The sequence below is a fragment of the Myotis yumanensis genome, unplaced genomic scaffold (genome assembly GCF_028538775.1).
Source record: "Myotis yumanensis isolate MYYU_CA2020_CCGP unplaced genomic scaffold, mMyoYum1.0.hap1 SCAF_17, whole genome shotgun sequence".
Lineage (NCBI taxonomy): Eukaryota > Metazoa > Chordata > Mammalia > Chiroptera > Vespertilionidae > Myotis > Myotis yumanensis.
In genome coordinates, this window is record NW_027223768.1 from 6,661,538 (window position 1) to 6,682,777 (window position 21,240).

The 21,240-nt window shown below is 38.1% G+C and overlaps 1 protein-coding gene across 3 annotated transcripts in view; it reads left to right on the forward strand.

The window, feature by feature from the left end:
• The window catches only part of RAP1A (RAP1A, member of RAS oncogene family), a 57,249-nt gene that overhangs the window by 32,139 nt on the left and 3,870 nt on the right, over nucleotides 1-21,240 (forward strand). For all 3 annotated transcript variants that reach the window (XM_070396496.1, XM_070396498.1, XM_070396497.1), the window contains exons 2-7: nucleotides 10,478-10,561; nucleotides 12,495-12,563; nucleotides 14,716-14,772; nucleotides 16,477-16,617; nucleotides 18,733-18,876; nucleotides 20,367-20,482. In XM_070396496.1, coding sequence (XP_070252597.1) covers nucleotides 10,505-10,561; nucleotides 12,495-12,563; nucleotides 14,716-14,772; nucleotides 16,477-16,617; nucleotides 18,733-18,876; nucleotides 20,367-20,453 — 555 coding nt within the window. In that variant the 5' untranslated portion in view covers nucleotides 10,478-10,504 and the 3' untranslated portion in view covers nucleotides 20,454-20,482. The remainder of the gene's footprint in view (nucleotides 1-10,477; nucleotides 10,562-12,494; nucleotides 12,564-14,715; nucleotides 14,773-16,476; nucleotides 16,618-18,732; nucleotides 18,877-20,366; nucleotides 20,483-21,240) is intronic.

Here is a 21,240-nt window from a genome sequence, read left to right on the forward strand (position 1 = left end):
ACAGCATTTCAGCTGGTTTTGAGTAATGAGGTAGTTTTTAAAGAATAATGATTCAGAAATTTAGTGAAAGGCCATTTGCTTTAGAAATTATTCTAAATTCATGCTTTAGTTATGGCTTGTTTTGTGTTAGTCTTAAATTTTAAAATTATGGTTATATCAGCAGTCGCCAACCTTTCGGACCTCGCGGACCACCGGTTGGCAACAGCTGGATTATATAATTTATGAGGTAATTCCCGTAAGAGAATAATGTTGAAATAAATACCTCTATAGAAGTGTATCTATCAAGAGTCTAGAATTAATATACTTAGCTATACCTAGCATAAATTAGTAAACCTAATTTAGTAAACCTTATCTTTGACAGCACATGTCCTACCCAAAGGCACATAGTATGGAATATTTTTGGATACTGTGAGATAATCTTCCTTCTAATATTAATTAGATGCATTCCAAGTGTTTAATATTTAGGAGGAAAGGTTGTAGTCAGGTTAGTAAGTGGTAGAGCAGGATTCTAGTCAGATAGAGTGTAGCCTAAGTTCAGGCTTCTAAACATTTCACTATACTGCTTATGAGAAAGAGAATGAGACGGCGGGTTGGGGAGAGAGCTTCTAGAAATAAAAATAGAAATAGAAATTTTAAAAATCACTAGGTTGGTTTTATAATAGATTAAACTAGAGAATTAGTGCACTGGGAAGTGATCTGAAAAATAACTTAACCAAAATAAAGAGACAGGAATGGAAAATATGTAAGAGAAAAAAAGAGAATTGGAAAATTATGGCAGAAATTACTGATTTCCCTTGATTCATGTCTCCTAGGTAATGGCTGTATTCGTTGGCTACTTTGCTGACCAGCTACAGCTTCCATTTCACTGCCTTTGTGATAGTGAGGTTTGACTATATGACAAGGTTTGGCAATTTGGATACAAGTGAAAGTTATGCGTGCATAGGTTTTAACCTTATAGATTATGCCTGTAAGGGGAAAGGCATTTCTCTTCCTCTTCCTTATCTCCTGTGGACTGGACTGTAGACATAGTGGTGAACTGTTTTTAGTCACATGGAAGAGGGCAGTACTCCAAGGATGACAGAGCAACAAGATGTAGGAGTTTAGCTCTATTAGACTGCTAAGCTGCCAAGCCAGCCCTTACTGTCCCTTTCAGTTGTCATATGAGAGGGAAAAATGCTTGAATTTTGTTTAAACCTCAATAGGGTCTCTTATTACAGCAGCCTAGTCTATGTCCTAACTAATAGAAGAGCATGAGAAGACTTGACAGTTATCTAAGGAGAACCCAGATATGAAGAAAAATCAAGTAGAGATAATATTTGAGGAGATTATGATTGAAAATTATAAACTTGCAAAATCACAAATTAAAGAAGCCAAATAAATCCTAAGTAGACTAGATAAAAATCAAAACCTAAACAGTTCATAAATTTGCACATAATCAGAAATATTAAAAATAGCCAAAGGAAGAAAACAGTTTAACTTCAAAAGATCTATAATTAGGGTGATTTATTAAAAGAAAAAGTTAAAAACAACAGAATAATAACTACAGTGTCCTGAGAACAAATAACTATTGAAACTAAAATATCTTTAAAGAGTGTAGGTAACATAAATTCTCAGATAAAAACTGACAATGGAACATCACTAAGATGAATTTAGGTAGAAGGAAAGTGATCCCTGGTGGAATATCTGAGATATCAATTACAAAATAAGAAAGACTGAAAATTAAATAGCTAAGCATTTAGTCTAAATTTGAAAAAGAAAAGAAGAAAAAAAGAAAACAATAAACTTAAAAGCAGAAATTAAAGTAATATAAAACAAGCCTACAGTGAACTATTCATAAAGCCAAAGTTGATTAAAAAGACATAAAATTAACAAACCTGGTAAGATTGATCAAAAGAAAAACAGGGAGGGCATAAATAATAAGAATGAAGAAGGAGCTATAACTACAGATGCTACAGAGATTATTATAATAGAAAAGTGTACTCACTAACACATTTTGTTTAAGGAATAATTTCAAACGGTAGGTTATTGCATGTGTTGTCATAAAACATATTAAGCCTTTCAAGACCACTTGTCAAACATGCCAAAAATCTGACTCTTGAATAAGTAAGAGGGTAGAGGGTTGGATTAAATATTTTGATCCTTTACTTGAACTGTTGAAGAATTTCAAAGATTTTGGTAAAGATTTATTTGGGAATAATTGATGGATAAATATCTTTTAAAACAGAATTTGTGTTCCTTTTTTTTTCTTCCTCATCTGTGGGGCAGGAGCGGGGGGCGGGGGGCAGCGGGGGGATAAGATTTGCCACATGTAAGTTAAGTATTATTTTTTTAAGCTTTTATCGTGTGGTTTACAAAATTAGGATTTAGAAGGATTTTTTGTTTAATGTTGGGACTACTGATCTGTTTTGTCTTACTCTTACTACTTTTGTTTACCTTTGTTTACTATTATTTGTTTTTCATTTTCTAATTTTGGTTGAATTGGTCAAGTTTCTTTGCCCATTTTTCCTGTAGTGATTTTTAGGTTATATATTACCCAGTTTTTGACATTACCTTTTTCACATTTAGATTTATATTTTTCAACATGCATGTATAGAGATTCAATATACTTATCCTTTCCCCAAGCAAGAGGAAAACTTTAACTTACCTTTACTTTCTAACTCCTTCCAAATTATGAGTTTTATTTCCAGATTTTTGTATATATTTTACAGGGATAATTAGATTCTGGCTATAATTTTTGCTGATTTATGTGGTTGCCATGTTTTTAATTCTTGTGCCTTTCTATTTCTTGAGTCATTTCCATTTTTTGTTGGGTTACCAACTCCAGTAATTTTGTGTGTGTGTTGTACACACACACACACACACACACACACTAGGGGCCTGATGCACAAAATTCATGCACAGGGGCAGGGGGTCCCTAGTCCAACCTGCACCCTCTGCAATCTGGGAGCCCTCAGGGGATGTCCTACTGATGGCTTAGGCCTGCTCCCTGTGGTTCTCTGCTCTCTGCAGACCTGCCTGCTTGATGCCCCCGCAGGCCCTGGTGTCTGCTCTCTGTGGGGGCCCGCTTGCCCTTCGCTGCCGGGGCCAGGGGCAAGCAGGGTTCTGCTGTCTGCTCTCTGGCTCGCCACCGCCACAGCGGTAAGCAGGGCCCTGCTGTCTGCTTGCTCACTGTGGGGGATGTTCCCGCCCCAACCCTGGCTGCTCAGCACCTGCGCGCATAGGCCCGGAGTGGCCGGGGTCATTCTGGGATCCCAGGCGCTGCGGGCCTACAGGCTCAGAGCAGCCTGGGTCCCGAGGACACCCGTCCCCAGGACCCAGGCCGCTTGGTGCCAGCGTGTGCACACAAGCGCCACCCCACCCCCGGCCGCTCAGTGCCTGCCATCATCTTTGTTGGGTTAATTTGCATACTCCTGATTGGTTGTGGGTCATCGAAAGGTATGGTCAATTTGCATCTTTCTCTTTTATTAGTGTAGATATTATTTAGTTCTTTTTGTTTGTATTATTTATAATTGTGTTGTTTAATTTACAAACATTTTGAGATTATGTAGTGATTTCTAGTTTAATTGCATGATGGTTAAAATATATACTCTGTATGATTTCAGTCCTATGAAAGTTGTTGAGACCTGATTTGTGGCCCAGCATGGTCTGTTCTAGTAAATGACCCATGTGCACTTAAAAAAAATGTGTAATTTGCAGTTGTTGGGTGTGGTGTTCTATATATATCTGTTGGGTTAAATGTTAAAATCTAATTATGATTGTGTATTTGCCTAGTTTTCCCTTTAGTTTTGTCAACTTTTGCTTTATATATTTTGCCTTGTATTTTAATTTTTTCCTATTGAATACTTATTAATGTGATTACTGATATGTTTGGATAGCGTGATATTTTTCTATTATTTTATAATTGTCCATCTGTTCCTTTATTTTTCCTTTCTTCTTTCTGTTTTTAGTTATTAAACCATTCCAAAATGTAGTGGTTTAAAACAATAACTATGTATTATCACTCAGAGTTTCTTAACTGTGGAATTAGGGAGTGGCTCAGCTGGGTGGGTCTGGCCTGAGGTCTCCAGGGTGTTGTAGTCAGATGGTGACTGTCTGGGGTCATCTTGAAGGTTTCTTTATTCACTGTTCTGGGAGGACTCAGACAGCTAGGGCTCCTCAGGCCACTCTGTCTCTGTGTTCTCTCCAAGTGGCTGCTTCAGGGCAGCTTGACAGCTCTGGTACTCTTTCTAGCTTCAGAAGTCAGACATCACTCATACAGTTTTGTTTACTAAACCCGTCCATATTCAAGGGGAGAAGGAATATTTTTTTTTTCTCTAGAAACGTTTTAGGATTTTGTCGTCACTTTTAGTGGTTTGAAATTTCACTACAGTATTTTCAATTGTGAATCTCTGATGATGATAATGGTGGTAGTGATGATGATGATGATGATGATGATGATGATGATGATTGCATTCACCGGGCACTTTATATCTAAGAGTCCTAACTTTCCTATTTACCCTCTGGAAATGTTCTTCTATAATTTCTTTGGTTTTTCTGTTCGATTTATAGACTTCCTGTCAGAGAGCTGGCAGAACTTGGGGTTTATCCTTCTTACCTCTTTTCATACATTCTCTCTCTCTGTCCTTTTGTTCTGCATTCCTTTGGTGGGTTCAGTAGATTGGTTCACTTACTTGCTTTTTAGCTATGTCTGTTTTTCTTTTTGGCCCATCTACTGAACTTTTTTTTATTTCCTAAGTTTCCCAATGTGTGTTTCACAAATTTCTTTAAGGATATTACATTTACTTTACAGTCTTCTATAGACCCTCTTAACTCTGTTTTCTTTGAATTTTGTTCTGTTTATTATATTTATTGCCCCTGTCAAATTGTTTTCCTCAAATCTGTGATTGTGTGCTCTTGTTGGGAATCTATGTTGGCCTCTAAGAGTGTGAAGACTAATTTATAAGCTTCTTTTATAAGTATATATGACTCATCATTTTATCTCTGTATACATCCTCCTCCCAAAGTACTTGTCTTGAGAAGAATAAGAAGAAAATATCAAGATTTTCTCAATGAGAAAATACTGTGATTTCATGTTACAAAAAAAGTTGAACTTCCATTATGATATACTATGAAGAACACTTTTTTATTTCAGAAAGTTAAGTCTTAACCATGATTTCTATATTTACTCATCACTAGCCACCCCCTGCCCTACCCTCAGCATGTTGTGGTCAGTTTTAAGTTTTAAAATATAGATGGCTTCTATAAATATTTAACCAGCAAAATAACCTCTTGCTAAGAAACTACCTTCAGTGTTTTTTTTAATGTAAATTTTTTTCTCTAAAATTTCTTCAATAAATTTTGTTTTGTAGGTTTAGTTGTGGAGAAACTATTTTGTCTTGTACTTAGTTTACATATTTAAAAACAGAAACAAAGTTGGGATCGATTTGTGTCAAAATGACAATGAAGTTATATATTATTTTGTGAAGTTTAGTTCAGCTTTTGCTGAAGAAAGAATGAAAAATTGCTATATTATAACTCTGGACCATGTTAGAGACTCAAGATTGACTTAAAATTTAAACATAGTGTAATGTTTATTCTTGTCCTCCTATTTGTCAGGGAATCTTAACCAGAGTGAGAAATTTTCTGGTGCTGTGTTGAGAGTACAGGGCACAAGAGATTTCCATAAAAAGGCAAGGGATTTGCTTGGAAGAACATAGTGGTTTTCAAACTTGGCAGTAATGAGTTAGAACTAACTCCTTTAAAAGAAAATATTAATTCACATTATTCCTTATTGGGTATTTATGTGTGTGTCTTTTCATCTGAGCTATACATTCTTGTATTTGCATGTGTGCATATAGACTTACATTTGTAAGCCATGGTATTTATTTATAAAGAAAATATGACTTTGGAACTTAACTATCTTGCCACTTGAGTTGAGGACCAGCCAAATATTTTATTGTTGCAGAATACCCAAAATAATTTGGCCATGTCTGAGTGCTTTTCCCAAATTCCCTTGCCCTAGGAGGTAATTTGGAGAGTATAAATGAACCTTACTATATTAGGATTCCCTCTTGAAAGATACACATTTTTTGGATTGAATGAAATCACCTCTTTTTGAAATGACAGCAGTCCTAAGACTAAGAATCACTTGGGGCCTAGAAAGGGAGTTATGGATACGGAGATCTGTCTGGATGAAATACATGGTCTTGTGTTTAATTGTCAGTATTTTTTTTTTTTTTTTCATAGAAATGGGAGAATCACTTGATACAAACAGAGGTATAGGGTGACCAGGTCCAGAATATACCTCTCCCACTTCATTTTTTCCTCAGGTTTTCTATCCATCTATATGTGGCTGTTTCTCAGAGCTCAGTTCCAACCTTTCTTCTGTATTCACTGAATAAATGCCCCTGGATTGATCATCTTTGGTTTCAACTACCTTTTTCCATAACAACTCCTACGTCTATACCTCAAGCCCACTGGTTTCTGCCGAGCTTCCAGACTCTACTTGCTTTCCCATAGGATTCTCAAAACAAATTTTTGGCTGAAAGTATTAACTTTCTTTTTAAACCTCTTTTTGTAGTTCCTGTCTTAATGGGAGGTATGCTACCAGCCACCTAATTTCTCCCAGCTAGGTATCTAGGAGTTACCATTGACTTCTTCCTTCACCTTAATAACCTCTAGTTGGCTGCGGAGTCCCCTCGCAGGAAAGCACTGCTTGCTCCCCCTTCAGCCTAGTGCTGCTGTGCAGGCCTCTGTCCTTGCCACCTGAGCTGTTCTAGTCGCTCCCCATAACTCTTCTTCCTGCCTCTAGTGTCTCTTTCCTCCATCCATTTTATATATTGTTATCAGTTACCTTTCCAGAGTATATATCTAACTGTATTACTTTTCAAAAAAATCAGTCTCCCCCCCCCCCCCCCCCGATTGCTTACTAGATAAAATGTAAACTCTTTAATATGGCAAATGCCTTTGCAAGCATTGCCCAGTCTCCATACCCAGCCTCATTTTTCAGACCTTTTATACCCTGTGTTCTGACCACACCGAACGACGTGGTCTTCCCTGGATCTTCTCTATTTCATGGTGTAGAGTGTTAGCTCAAGGTGTGTCTTCTGCTTGGAATGCCCTTCCCTACAGACTTGGAGCATTTCTATATAGTTATTACTTAGCTGTTATGTAACTTGCATGAAAAACTGCACTCTCCTCTGATCCTCCACCCCTTTAATTTTGTTTCTGATAACTTTGTTCACATCATGTGGTAGTTATTTTTTCTTCCTCTGTGAGCTACTTGAGGATGGGAAGCATATGCTTTTGATTTTTATGTCCCTGGCACCTCGTATTGAACTGATACCTAGGAGGTGCTTTGAAAATGTTTGATTCAGAACAACAATCATATTTGCCATTATGTCTGTTGCATAGTCTACTGATTTATCCTTGTTATGTTACTTAACAGTTTGAGCTGCTGTAACAAATTGCCACAGGTTGAATGGCTTAAACAAGTTTGTTTTTCACACTTCTGGAGTCTGGGAAGTCCAAGATCAAGGCACTGGCAGATGAGGTGTCTGGTGCAGACCTGCGCCCTGGCTGTCTTGTATCCTCACAAGGCAGACAGAGAATTGAGGTCTTGGATCGCTCATAAGCACACTAATCCCATTTATCAGGGTTCTGCCCTCATGACCTCATCTAACCCTAATTACCTCCCAAAGTCCCCACTTCTTAATACCATCGGATTAGGAGAAGGTTTTCTACGTAAGAATTTGCAGGAACCCTAGTTGGGTTGGCTCAGTGGATAGAGTGTCGGCCTGCAGACCAAATGGTCCCGGGCTCAATTCTGGTCAAGGGCATGTACCTTGGTTGCAGGCTCCGCCCTGGGCCCTGGTGGAGCGCACACAGGAGGCAGCCAATTGATGTGTTTCTCTCATCAATATTTCTCTGTCTTTTCCTTTCTCTTCTACCCTCTCTAAAAATCAATGGAAAAAATATCCTTGGATGAGGATTAAAAAGATAAAAAATTTGCAGGAAACACATTCAGTTCATAATACTATGTATATAATTGGCTCTCTGAGAAATTTCCCTTTTTTCCCCCATTGAATTTTCTTAAATTCTATTGAGCTCTAATTTACATGTAATAAATGCACCTATTTTAAATGTACAGTTCAGTAAGTTTTGATAGATGCATGCACCCATGTCACCACCACCACAGTCAAGGTGCAGATCATTTCCATCACCCCCAGAAGTTCCCTTATACTCCTTGGTTGTCATCACCCCTGCCCTACCACCACTGGTCCCAGGCAGCTTTCTGGCACTATAAGTTCATCTTTTGTAGAATTTTATGTAAGCGAAATTATACAGTATTCACTCTTTTGTGTCTGGTTTATTTTGCTGAGCGTGTTTTTGAGTTCATTCATGTTGTTGCATCGATCAGCACAGTTCATTCCTTTATGTAGATCTAAGTTTCTGTCTCAGCATTTTCTTCCCACCTGAAGAACTTCCTTTGCTTGTTACAAACGTGTTCTGGTGAACCCCCGGCTTTTTTTTTTTTTTTTTTTTTAATCTGGAAAAATTCTTTTACTTTCATTTTTGAAGAATATATTCATTGTATTTAGCATTCATCTAAACTTTTTTCTCTCGCTTCTTATAACACTTTCTTTCTCTTTTTTGACAACTTTTCAGGAATTTAATTATCGTGCTTTGTACTTTTCTTTGTATTTATACTGAGAAGAGGGTTTACTGAGTTTCTTAAATCTGTTGATCTATATTTCTTATCATTTTGGAAAATACTTTTGATAGTTTGATATTGTCCTGTGGTTCTCTTCTTTCTTTTGCCTTTCTTCTCTCCTTTCTCCCTCTCCCTTTCCCCCTTCTACTTCTCTCTTTACCCTCTTCATCATCACCGTTTTGCTTTCTGCATCTTAGGTCTCTGAAATTTTCATCTGCAGTATTTAATATGTATTAATCCCATTCAGTGATATTTCCACTGCAGATATTATTTTTGAACACTAGAAATTTACTTTGGTTCTTTTTTATTTCTATCATTTCCTCATATTTTCCTTTAAATCTTTGAGCATACTTATATGCTTATAATAGTTTTAGTGACCTCATTACATAATCTCATTTCTGTGGCTGTTACAGTGGACTCATTTCACCCTCATTTTCAGGTCACATTTTTTTTCTTCTTCATATATCTACTAATGTTTTATTGGATGCTATGGACATTGTAAATTTTACATTGTACGATGGAATTTTTTTTCATGTTTTAAAGTATTTGGAGTTTTATTATGATAGGTAGTTGAGTTACCTATGGATTGGCTCTGTTCTTCGGAGACTTGTTTTTGAGCTTTGTTAGGAAGCATCTAGAATTCTTCTTCTCTAGTGATTCTGCTTCTCAAGTATGAATCTTCGGATTGAATTAATTTTCTGTATTTCAACAAGGAGGACTTTTCTGGTCAGAACTCCCCTATTTCCCAGCACTCTGGGAATCGGTCAGCTTGTAGACCCTGTTTATTCTTTGCCTTGCCTCATGGAGTTTCATCCTGAATGCCCTGCTTAGTGCTTGGCCATAGACTCAAGTGGACCCCTGTGCAGATTTCTGGAATTCTCTGTGCATAATCTCTTCCCTCATATGCTTCTGGTCTCTGCTTGAGTTCTTCCTCCCTGCACCACAGTCTGAAAAGTGCCTTCAAGCAGAAAGCCAGGGCCGTTGTAGATCTCACTTCATTTCCTCCCACCTCTCAGAGATCATAGTCCTATACTGCTTATCGACCAGTGTCTGAAAGCAGTTGTTTTTATGTATTTTGTCTGGTATTTTGCTGTTATTTTAGGATGGCAAGTTCATTCCTCCATATTCCATCATGGCCATTGGAAATACTTTCCTGCCTTTTTTACTTTTTAAGATAATCAGAGTATATTTCTTTTTTTTTCTCTTTAGCAATTTGGGCCTTATGGAATATATTACTATTACCCACCTATATAAAATTTTAACGATATTATCTCTAATCTCCCATTTGTATCCTAATAATTTTTGAGTTAACATTTTACGTAGTTCAACTATATGTAATAATGTGAACAAAATAGTATAGAATTACTATATGCTATTTTAAGCAAATTACATAGCATGTATGTACATTATATTAAAGCTCATGAGTAAACTTCAAAAAAGTACATAAGCTGTTTTAAATGAGAGCTTCATAAATAATTGAGTTTATGACTGTACTTATAACTGCTAGTTTTAATCTTATTTTCTGATCAAACACTCTTAGAAGTAACAAACAGGCTAATGATTGATGCTAGTCAAAAATGATCTTTAATGAAGTAAAATGCTTGGCAGTAGTCCTATAAAGTGATGTTAAAATCTGCATGGTTTTACTGTGCAACCTCTGTCTTCGCTTTGATAGTCTTAAGGGGGAAAGCAAACAAAAATAAAATCTCATTATTTCATGTAGCAGTTGTACATTCTTAGGCTAATCTTAGCATATGTAGTTATCTTTGATTTTTTTTTTTCCAGATTGTCAGTATTTAAACAGACCACACCATGCGTGAGTACAAGCTAGTGGTCCTTGGTTCAGGAGGCGTGGGGAAGTCTGCTCTGGTAAGTTAGCCACCTAACTATAACCAACTAGTATAATACAAAAAGAATATTGCTGTGTTTTTGCTTTGAAACCTCAAGTCACTAAAGAGAAAAGGTGCCAGTGTTTCTTATATGCTTATATCTGACCCAGAGGGCACAGGGATTCTTTCAATAACCATGGATGTATGGTTTTATAATGGTGGCTCGTTCATTCTTTCATTTACCAAGTACTTATTGGTTACCTACTATAGTGTTCATGATTCAAAGAGAAATAAGATTGTTTTCATTTTTAAGGAATTTACATTTCATTGGGAGAGACTACACTGATACTGTAGATACCAGTGGAGTAAGCCCTACCCTAGCCCAGACTTAAGTGGAGCGAAGGCCATGTTTTGTATGCATGCTGCATTTATTTGGTAACTGTTCATTGAGCTTCTGCAATGTCAGGCACTGGGGTTGTGACAGTGAACACAAGTCATCCCGGTCCTGCACAGAGCTTACATCATCCTGGAAGAGATGTGATAAATACACAGTTAAACAAAGAACCACTTGATTATAATTGCAAGAGAGATGACTTTGAACGAAAAGTACAAATTGGTGACAAGTGAACCTAAATTAGCATTGAAACAACTAAGAGAAAAGTCGAAATTGCTGGGGTAGGAATGAGCAAGGGGGAAAGTAGAGGGAAATGAGGTGAGAAGCAGGCTAGGGCCAGATTAGGACTTTTTTGATCCTCATCTGAGGATATGCTCATTGATTTTGGAGGAGAGGAGAGGGGGCGGGGGGAGGAGAGAGAAAGAGACATTGATGTGAGAGAAACATTGATCAGGTTGCCTCCTGTGCGCACCCTGACTGGGGATCAGACCTGCAACCTTTTTGGTGTACAGGATGGTGCTTCAACCAACCAAGCCACCTGGCAGGGGCAGGGGTAGGGGCAAGGGCAGGGGCAGGGGCAGGGGCAGGGGCAGGAAAACAGTGTTTTTCTAACCCTCTGCCCTGAGCCATATTTTGGGGACCTCTGCTCTAGCATAAAGCATATTAGGAAGTTTAAAGTTCTTGGTGTGATTATATCCTGAGTTTCCTTTGAAGAAGAGGAGATTAGTAAGAGAAAGATGCTTGAAGTTTACTATATTCAAGTTCATCTATTTAGCTCAAGCTAAAATCATGTTCAAAATACTCCTCTGGGTAACTTGGTGTCAGACTCTCAGCCCACACCTTTACCCTTTTCTCTAGGATTAATGGGCCAGATCCTGTTTAAAGCTGTCCAGGAAATATTTCACAGTCATCTTCTGTACTTCTTTCCATTTGTCAAGTGATAAAATACCTAGTTTCTAGTCTGTGCTTTACAGAAATCCTAGAGATAAAAGTAGGTAATCTGAAAAAGATTTGTAGGCAGCATTTTCCAGTGAAAAGCATAGGCTTCAGAATCAGGATGGTGTACATTTGAATCTCAGCTGGTGTGAATGTGAAATTTGAATGTGATTATAAATTTAATAAATCCAGTACATTTTAATTCCCTTTTATCTTTTCCCCAAAATTAGAAAGGCTGGTTCAAGACTTTAAAATTTAGAACCTTACGTCTGTCTCCTTTCAGAGCATGAGATAAAAGTTATATATAGAAATACAGAGGAGTAGTGGGAGTTTGCTGATAATTTTCATTTTTTAATAAATTAGAATCTGTGTCGTTATTTGTATCTATGTTGCATTTTAAAACGTAATATACGTAATAATTAGCAGTGCGGCATCAGCAACAACACTGCTGACAGTTTTGAACATGATCAGCTCCTTCCATAGTAAGTTACTCTTATGTATTAGCATGTCCTTATATTGAAAGATGTTTACCCAGACTTTTCACATAATTTCATTTAATCTTTACCACATTGTGAGGTTAATAACATTTAGAGGAGTTGATTTTTTTTTAATTCTTTAATTTTTCTCTGCCTTTTTTTTTTAGACAGTTCAGTTTGTTCAGGGAATTTTTGTTGAAAAATATGACCCCACGATAGAAGACTCCTACAGAAAGGTAAAATATGAAAATTAAGTAACTTTAATGCTTGAAGTTTTCCAGTGACTGAAAGTTTGTTTAGTTATATAATAACTTTAAAGAAATTTCATCTTTAAACTATAAAAAATTGGTTGTTGAATTCTGTATGATACCATAATGGTAGATACATGTCATTATACATTTATCCCAAATCGTAGAATGTACAACACCAAGAGTGAACTCTAATGTAAACTGTGGGTTTTGCATGGTAATGATGTGTTGATATAGTAGGTTCATTAGTTCTAACAGAATCAACTCAAGTGTGGGGTGCTGATAGTAGGGGAGGCCAGCTAGAAACAGGGGAAGGGTACATTGGAACTCTGTATTTTTGTCAAGTTTTCTTGTGAATCTAAAAAATAAAAGCTTTTTAAAAGGGAAAAGTTGATCCTGACAAAATATACTATTTTACTTAATTACAAGATTAGCTAGAATTATGGATGATTTTTATGATTTTATTTCCCAAACCTTATGGGGTGGGATGGGGTGGGTGGTGGGCAGAAGACAGTGTTATAAAAAAGACTATAACTAACAGTATACCAAAAGAGGAAGGAAGGCAGGGAGGGAGGGAGGGAAGGAGGGGAGAGAAAGAAAAAGAAAAGATTAAACCTACCATTCAACAAAAGGAAATTAAGTTCATTGAACTGTACTGACTGAGCAATTTCATTATCTGCACATTGGATACAAAATTGTGCTCTAGATACTTTGAGAAGCTCCAGGCCTAATTCATTATTCATTGAATGGCCCGTTTACAGATTGGGCAGGCTACCACATTTGTCCCACAAGTGGTGGGACAATGAATTTGTGGCCACCAGTGGTGCTCCTCAGTCCCTGATCTGACAAAGAAGCCGAGTTTAAAGTAGGCCTTAGGTTAATTTTAGAGACAGTGTTGCATTACTGAGATTTCCCCCAAATCAGTTGCTGGTTAAAGCTGTAACTCCACATGGAGACCTGTACCTGGAAGGCAGGAGATTGACCACGTTTCTCGGTCCCTTCTTTATTAAAAAGTGTCCACACCTGAGAGCTGATACTTTCTTTAAGCCAACCTTCTCTTCTTTTATAAAACACTGGGCTTTCCCTGCCGATAGTGCTCTTGCAAACACGGTGAACGTTCCTAAAACCCACGGGAATTTCTGTAAGAAGTGTGGCAAACATCAACCCCACAAAGTAACACGAACAAGAAGGGCAAGGATTCTCTGTGTGCGCAGGGAAAGCGGCGTCATGACAGGAAGCAGAGTGGCTATGGTGGGCAGAATAAGCCGATTTTTACCAAAAAAAAAGGCTAAAGCTACAAAGAAGATCGTGCTGAGGCTTAAAAGTGTTGAGCCCAACTGCCGATCTAAGAGAATGCTGGCTATTAAGAGATGCAAGCATTTTGAACTGGGAGGAGATAAGAGAAAGGGTCCAGTTCTAAGCTTCATATTTTGTTTTATTATGTGACAATAAAATCTTGATATGTTCACTTCAAAAAAATAAATAAAATAAAATACTGGGAAAGTAGAGTTCAGTTATAAAATTTCACCTTATGCACACAGCTTTTCCAAAGAAGTATCTTTTTCCTCAAGTCCTGAGGACAATATGAGTTCAGTGATACTCACTAGCAGCTCTGTGTTCCCTGTGTCTCTTAAACTAAAATTTTCCTGTGTATTAAATTTGGGATATAATATATTTCAGTAAAACTGTTAACATAGTAAGTTGGCAAAATTTCTTTGCCCCCAAACCTTGTTTGCATTTGGAGTAAATTTAATACTTTGTGCTTTGTTTTCTTTAAAAATAATATGAATGATCATTTTATGCATTTTTTCTGTTAGAACTGTGCCTGTTTTCCTACAGTTTTTCTTAAGTCATAGAATTTGACCACTAGCTTTCTAGTAATAACAAAAGTCATTACTCAGAGTTCACAGTGATCAGAAAATATCCAAACCCAACATTGATAGTCCTGGCTTCTGTAATATTAATAGAAAATGCCTGAGACCTCCTGTTCCTAATTGTAACACCAAGTTAAGTCTCACCGATCCGGCACACTCTGGGGAAGCACTTTGCCCTTGTTCCTATGCACTGGAGTGAGAGCGGGGAGGAAAACAGACGAGGTTTTGATGTTACTTTTTCACTTTTTCTTCCCCGCCCCCAACAGCAAGTTGAAGTAGATTGCCAACAGTGTATGCTCGAAATCCTGGACACAGCAGGAACGGTAAGCATGCTTTCTCCTTTTATGATAGATTTCAATTTGTGAACAGGTTTTATCATCTGATCAACTCCTCTGAGTAAAAGTAATTATTATGATTAAGAACAAGTTCTCTAAATGTAGGGCTTCTTAAGTGTTTTTATGTGCATGAAATCATCGATGGTGGACTTAAAGCTCATATCTCACTATTAAATTATATGTTGAGTTCACCTATGGAATCTCTGTGTTGGGTTTCTTCTCCCTGAGTTCAGGTAAGGATGATGCTGTTACTGCCCCAAAAAAGGGTATTTCAAACCCAGAATTTTAGTTAAGATAGGTAGTTCACTGGGTTTAAATAAGACTTTGTCTCTTGTCACCATAGTCATTCATTTTTATAAAGATTATTTTGCTTTTATTAGTATTTTAACATCTCAAGGGGCTGTTGACAGATACTTGTTTTCTTTTTAAATATATTTTATTGGTTTTTCAAAGAGAGGAAGGGAGAGGGATAGCGAGTTAGAAACAATGATGAGAGAGAAACATCGATCAGCTGCCTCCTGCACACTCCCCACTGGGGATGTGCCTGCAACCAAGGTACATGCCCTTGATTGGAATCGAACCTGGGACCCTTCAGTCTGCAGGCCGACGCTCTATCCCCTGAGCCAAACCGGTTAGGGCCAGATACTTGTTTTCTGACAAAACTCTTTAGGATTATTTGGAGCCTCATTTTTCTTATCTTTAAATGAGTACAATAACATTAGTATATCTTGTTTCCGATCACTTCTTACTCCTTGAAGATTTTTGCTCATTCTAATACTGCTTCAGTTAGAACTCTTGGTGATTTTAGTGTCCAGATAGAATCTCTGTAGATGTTGTAGATAATCCAGTAGCCTGGCATGTCAGTTCCTTGACCTCCATCCTGCTTCAGCCGTTCACACCCATGGTCTTACCTTAGACTATGTGATTGCCCATAACTGTAATACCACCCAGTCTCCTTTTCAAGCATGACGCTCTCCACTTACCACTTCCGTTTTTCCATCTCCTTTCTTTCATACCCTTTAACTTCATTGGAACCTGGTTCCATTTATCATAACATCTTTGATTATTCCTCATACCCTCAACCCCCTCTTCACATAGTTTCAGGTCCATGGTCTCTCATTCCTAAACAATCTCTTGCATATATCCTCAAGTCCCCTGACTTTTCAACAACCTTAGATAAGTGATTCACTGTATATTCATTTGGTTTCCAGGAAACAACCCTGGCTTGGTTTTTGCCTGTGTCCTTGGTTACTCCTAAGTTTTCTTTTCAGATTCATCTTATTTCTACACGCTCTTCATGATTGAGAGCCTCCAGGTTCAGTACTTGGGCTTCTGTTTTCTAGCATCACTGCCTTGAGATCATCTTTATTAGCACTGAAATGATTTAATTAGGATCTATTAGTAAAAAAGTAATGAATGATATATAGTTTTTTCTAAATCACACAAAAGTAAATTAAGGTGGTTAAGATTTTCCTTCTAATTCTAGTTTATTGTTGTTATTTCCAGTCAGGTAAGTAGAGAGCAGGAACATTCACCTCAGGAGTTTCTAGAAACCATGCATAGTGTCTTATGTTTATTGTCATGATAGCATGTAAATAAAAAATGCAGTTGCTCACTTGTGATTATTCTGATTTAAGTTGTCCTAATGTGTGTTCAAGAAATCATGTTTATAATTGCGTATTTTTATTACAGGAGCAATTTACAGCGATGAGGGATTTGTATATGAAGAATGGCCAAGGGTTTGCACTAGTATATTCTATTACAGCTCAGTCCACATTTAATGACTTACAGGACCTGAGGGAACAGATTTTACGGGTTAAGGACACAGAAGATGTAAGTATTCTTCTCTCTGTAAGACACACTGCTATCTCTCTGCGGCCGAATAAAAAGTGCCTGTTCCCTCTCAGTAGAGTATTTGGGGGGTATCTACCACATGCCTAAAAGAGCCCCTGTCACCAAAAAAATGTTTACCTTTATAATTTACCTACAAATTATATGCCTATTGAGATAGTTCAAAAGGGAGGACAGGAATGATGACGTGTTCCTGCTCTGTGGGTAGGACGTGCAGATACAGGAGTGGAAGAAGGCTGGTGGAAGTGAGGCTCGGTTGAGCTTTGAGAGGTGGACATTATGTCAGAAACAGTGTTCAAAGAACATTACTAAGAATCATAATGATTTGTTCCTATTTCTAAAGTTCTGTTGGTATAGCTTTTACTTACAGGAGTTTTTGTTAAAAGATTTTCGTTAACCAGGTTTTTATTATTTTTTAAAATATATTTTTATTGATTGCAGAGAGGAAGGAAGTGGGGAGAGAGAGATATAAACATCAATGATGCGAGAGAATCTTTGATCAGCTGCCTCCTGCACTCCCTCTACTGGGGATCGAGCCCACAACCCGGGCATGTGCCCTTGACTGGAATTTAACCTGGGACCCTTCAGTCCACAGGCCGATGCTCTCTATCTACTGAGCCAAACCAGCTAGGGCAGGTTTTTATTTTTTTTAATTTTATTTTTGTTTTAGAATTTTTGTCTTATTTGGCATTCGTTGTTTTTGTGCCTTTTTGCGAAGGTGAAATGTATATTTTACATGTCCGCTTCAGTTTTGAACTATGGAGGCTTCCCTTTCAGTTGTATCAGTCAGGATATTAAATTTCATTTGTACCTTTTTCTCTTTTGTGTGTTCTCTCTCATTATTAATGGGAACATATGCACCTGCTCGGGGCCTTCACTTAGGTAATATTGTAGGCGGGATGGATTTATACCATATGATTCATGACCAACCATAACCTCTTCCTTCCCAGGACTAATTTATCTAAGAGAGTTCTGTTTTTTAGGCAGTTAATGCAAACCACTGAACTCTGGTAATGGTCATCATTTTATCCATATAACAAACTAAACACAATGGAGTTAGTTGTAGGTGCTTAGTGTTTCATCTACCTCGTGATAATTGCCTATTTTAGGTACAAGATCCACCGTGTCCCTTAAATTCTTTCTTTTGTATCGTGTCCATCACCTCACAAATGGCTTTGCTCTGTGGGCATCTTTGAACTAAGGGTGTGGTACAGTTTGTTACCAATCTGTTTTATCGGAAGTAGGGGCTGTGGGTGGACATAGCCAAGCATTTCTGGTATGGAGAAAAAGCGAAGACGTCACTGCTCTGGCTGTATTTTCTCTTTAACAACCCACCTGAACTGGTCTCAGATTTAGATGTCAGGTGTAGAAGCAGAACTTGTCACTGCTCCTGTATTGGTCTTGCCACTACTTCTGGCATTTGTTGGGACTGTGAGATGAAGCACTTGAACCACAATTAGGTCCCCGAGTACATTCTTCCATATTCAGATTTTTCCACTTGGAATTTAGCTATCACTTGTAGCCCACATGGGAATTTTGGGATTATACCTTTAAAATAATCAGCAGATCAATGTAGTAAGATCTCTTCTATAATTTTTCTGTCTCTTCCCCTGCCATCTACCTTCTCCCTCTAGCACAGTGGTTCTCAACCTTCCTAATGCCGCAACCCTTTAATACAGTTCCTCATGTTGTGGTGACCCCCAACCATAAAATTATTTTCGTTGCTACTTCATAACTGTAATTTTGCTACTGTTATGAATCGTAATATAAATATCTGATATGCAGGCTGTATTTTCATTATTACAAATTGAACATAATTAAAGCATAGTGATTAATCACAAAAACAATATGTAATTATATATGTGTTTTCCGATGGTCTTAGGCGACCCCTGTGAAAGGGTCGTTCGACCCCCAAAGGGGTCGCGACCCACAGGTTGAGAACCGCTGCTCTAGCACACATGCACATACCTTTTTTTAAGCACTTGGTGAAGCGTATGGTCCTCATTTGCACATTGCAATTGGTGACAAATAGTTGCTTACTTATAAGGATAAGTAACAAGTATGTTAGTGTTCATTTTCTGTTATTTTCTCCCACAGGTTCCCATGATTTTGGTTGGCAATAAATGTGACCTGGAAGATGAGCGAGTAGTTGGCAAAGAACAGGGTCAGAATTTAGCAAGACAGTGGTGTAACTGTGCCTTTTTAGAATCTTCTGCAAAGTCAAAGATCAACGTTAATGAGGTAACCTCTAGCTGCTGGGCAGCACAGACAAGTGTCTTTTTAGTTTTCTTTAAGTTAACAGCCAAAAACTATTCAAGAAAAAAAAAATTATTCTTTGAAACAGTCTTGATTCTACAGATTTAAAGAAATCACTAAGTAATTCTTTGTTTGTATAAAGTCACTTTGATGACTGTAATGAAGACATTCATATTTACCTTATATGCAAAGAGGACGTTTAAGCTAAAGGAATATGTTTAAAGTCCTGCTAAGCCTCATCAGGGGTGGGGAATCTTTCTGCCAAGGGCCATTTAGATACATACAACATCATTCGTGGGCCATACACAATTATCAACTTAAAAATTAGCCTGCTGGCCAAAACCAGTTTGGCTAGGTGGATAGAGCATCGGCCTGCGGACTGAGGGGTCCCAGGTTCGATTCCGGTCAAGGGCATATACCTTGGTTGCGGGCACATCCCTAGTAGAAGGTGTGCAGGAGGCAGCTGGTCAATGTTTCTCTTTCATCGATGTTTCTAACTCTCTATCCATCTCCCTTCCTCTCCGTAAAAAAATCAATAAAAATATGTCTTTAAAAAAAAATTCTTAAAAAAAAAATTAGCCTGCTGTATTTGGTCAAACATTTAATTAGCTCACCCCTAATGCCTTGGCAGATCCAGACCAAATGATTTTGTGGGCCTTATACGGCCCCTGGGCTGGATGTTCCCCACCCCTGCTCTAGACATGGGCCAGAAAGTAGTATATGAAAATTGTCACATCACCCATGTATTGTACAATTGCTTATGCAGATATGTATGAATAGGTTATAAAGTAAGTAGGAAACCACAAAAATTAAAGTAGTTACTATAATGAATTTATAGAGAAACATACTACCTCGTGGATATCACAGAATTTGGTGTTTTGAGTTCTGCCTTCCTTTAGTGCATGACTCAAAGGGAGGAATCTGAGTGTGGACTGTAATTCACTCTCTTTTTGGCCTGATACAGCAGGTGCACAAGGCTTTTTTTGTCCATGACTTAAGCACTCCACTATCTTGAGAACGTAGCTGTGGACAGGAATGCTTCACAAGTAAGCTGCCTGCCTGGGTGTAAAGGGCCAAAGTTGACTGGATCCCTAAAAGATTGGTGCAGTCCCCAGCTGCCACCACCAACCAAGCAAAAGCTTGAGGTTCCCTTTTGTTCTTTTCAACATCATTTTTTTACACTTTTTTTCCTTTCCTGGAGCGCATAAGCTTCGCTTGCTGGTGTGCTCGCCATGTGTAGCATCCCCGGTAATCAGTCTTAGAATTCAGCTCGCTCACAGCATGGTGGGAGCGGGGAGCAGGCTAGGTTATCACAGCCTTGTGTTTTCTCTTGCTGTTCCTCTCTGGCCTTTGGTTCTATAAGTCTTTTTATCTGAATGTTTTATCTGAATAATATTTAACAGAACCAAGATTGTTTTGTGGAACAAGGTCTCAAATGTTGGTTGAATAAGTACATTTTTCTTGTTTTCATTTAGATATTTTATGACCTGGTCAGACAGATCAATAGAAAAACACCAGTGGAAAGGAAGAAGCCTAAAAAGAAATCCTGTCTGCTGCTTTAGGCCCACAGTGAGCAGCAGCTCTGAGCCAGGTGAGTGCCGAAGGCAGAGCACGTGCCTCTCTTGTCCTTGACTTTGTTTTGGGCTGTCTCCAACCTTCACCACTTCCCATGGCACCTATTGGGCTATTTCCAGCTTCTGTAACTTGTAAATGTGATACCTAACCTGTAGCTATGCTCACTTGTGGGTAATATGTCTCTCTCCCCATGAGATTCTAAGCTGTGTGAGAGAAGGACCATGTCTGTTTTGCTCACCACGGTGTCCCCAGTGCCTGGTATAGAAGGATCTTCATAAAGTAGTGGTTGAGTGAATAGAATGACCACCAAGGTCACTCCCAAATTCATGCCAAATTGAAGTGGAACAGTGCATCGCCTGAAACAAAAGGGCTTGCAGAAAGGCTGAAGCGCACATTTGATGAATTTTTCCAAAGTGAACATACTCATATCTGAGTAAGAATCTCCTCCCCCAAATGGAACCCCTGCCCTGAATCCTCACAACATGGGTTAGTTTTGTCTCTCTTTGAAATTAATATAAACAAAAACGTCTGGCTTAATTTATGTCTGGCTTCTTTTACTCAAAAATGTGAGGGTCTTTTTGAAAATCATCCTGATTGCGTATAGTAATAGTTCATTTTTATTACATGACTGTCCCGGCAACATGTTTACATATTCTGCTGTTGGTGGGCATCGGGTTCTTTTGGGGACTAGCACTGGTAATTCTGCTGCACATATTCTTGTACAAGTCTTTGTGCGCATGTGCATGTATTTCTGTTTGGAGTATATCCAGGAAT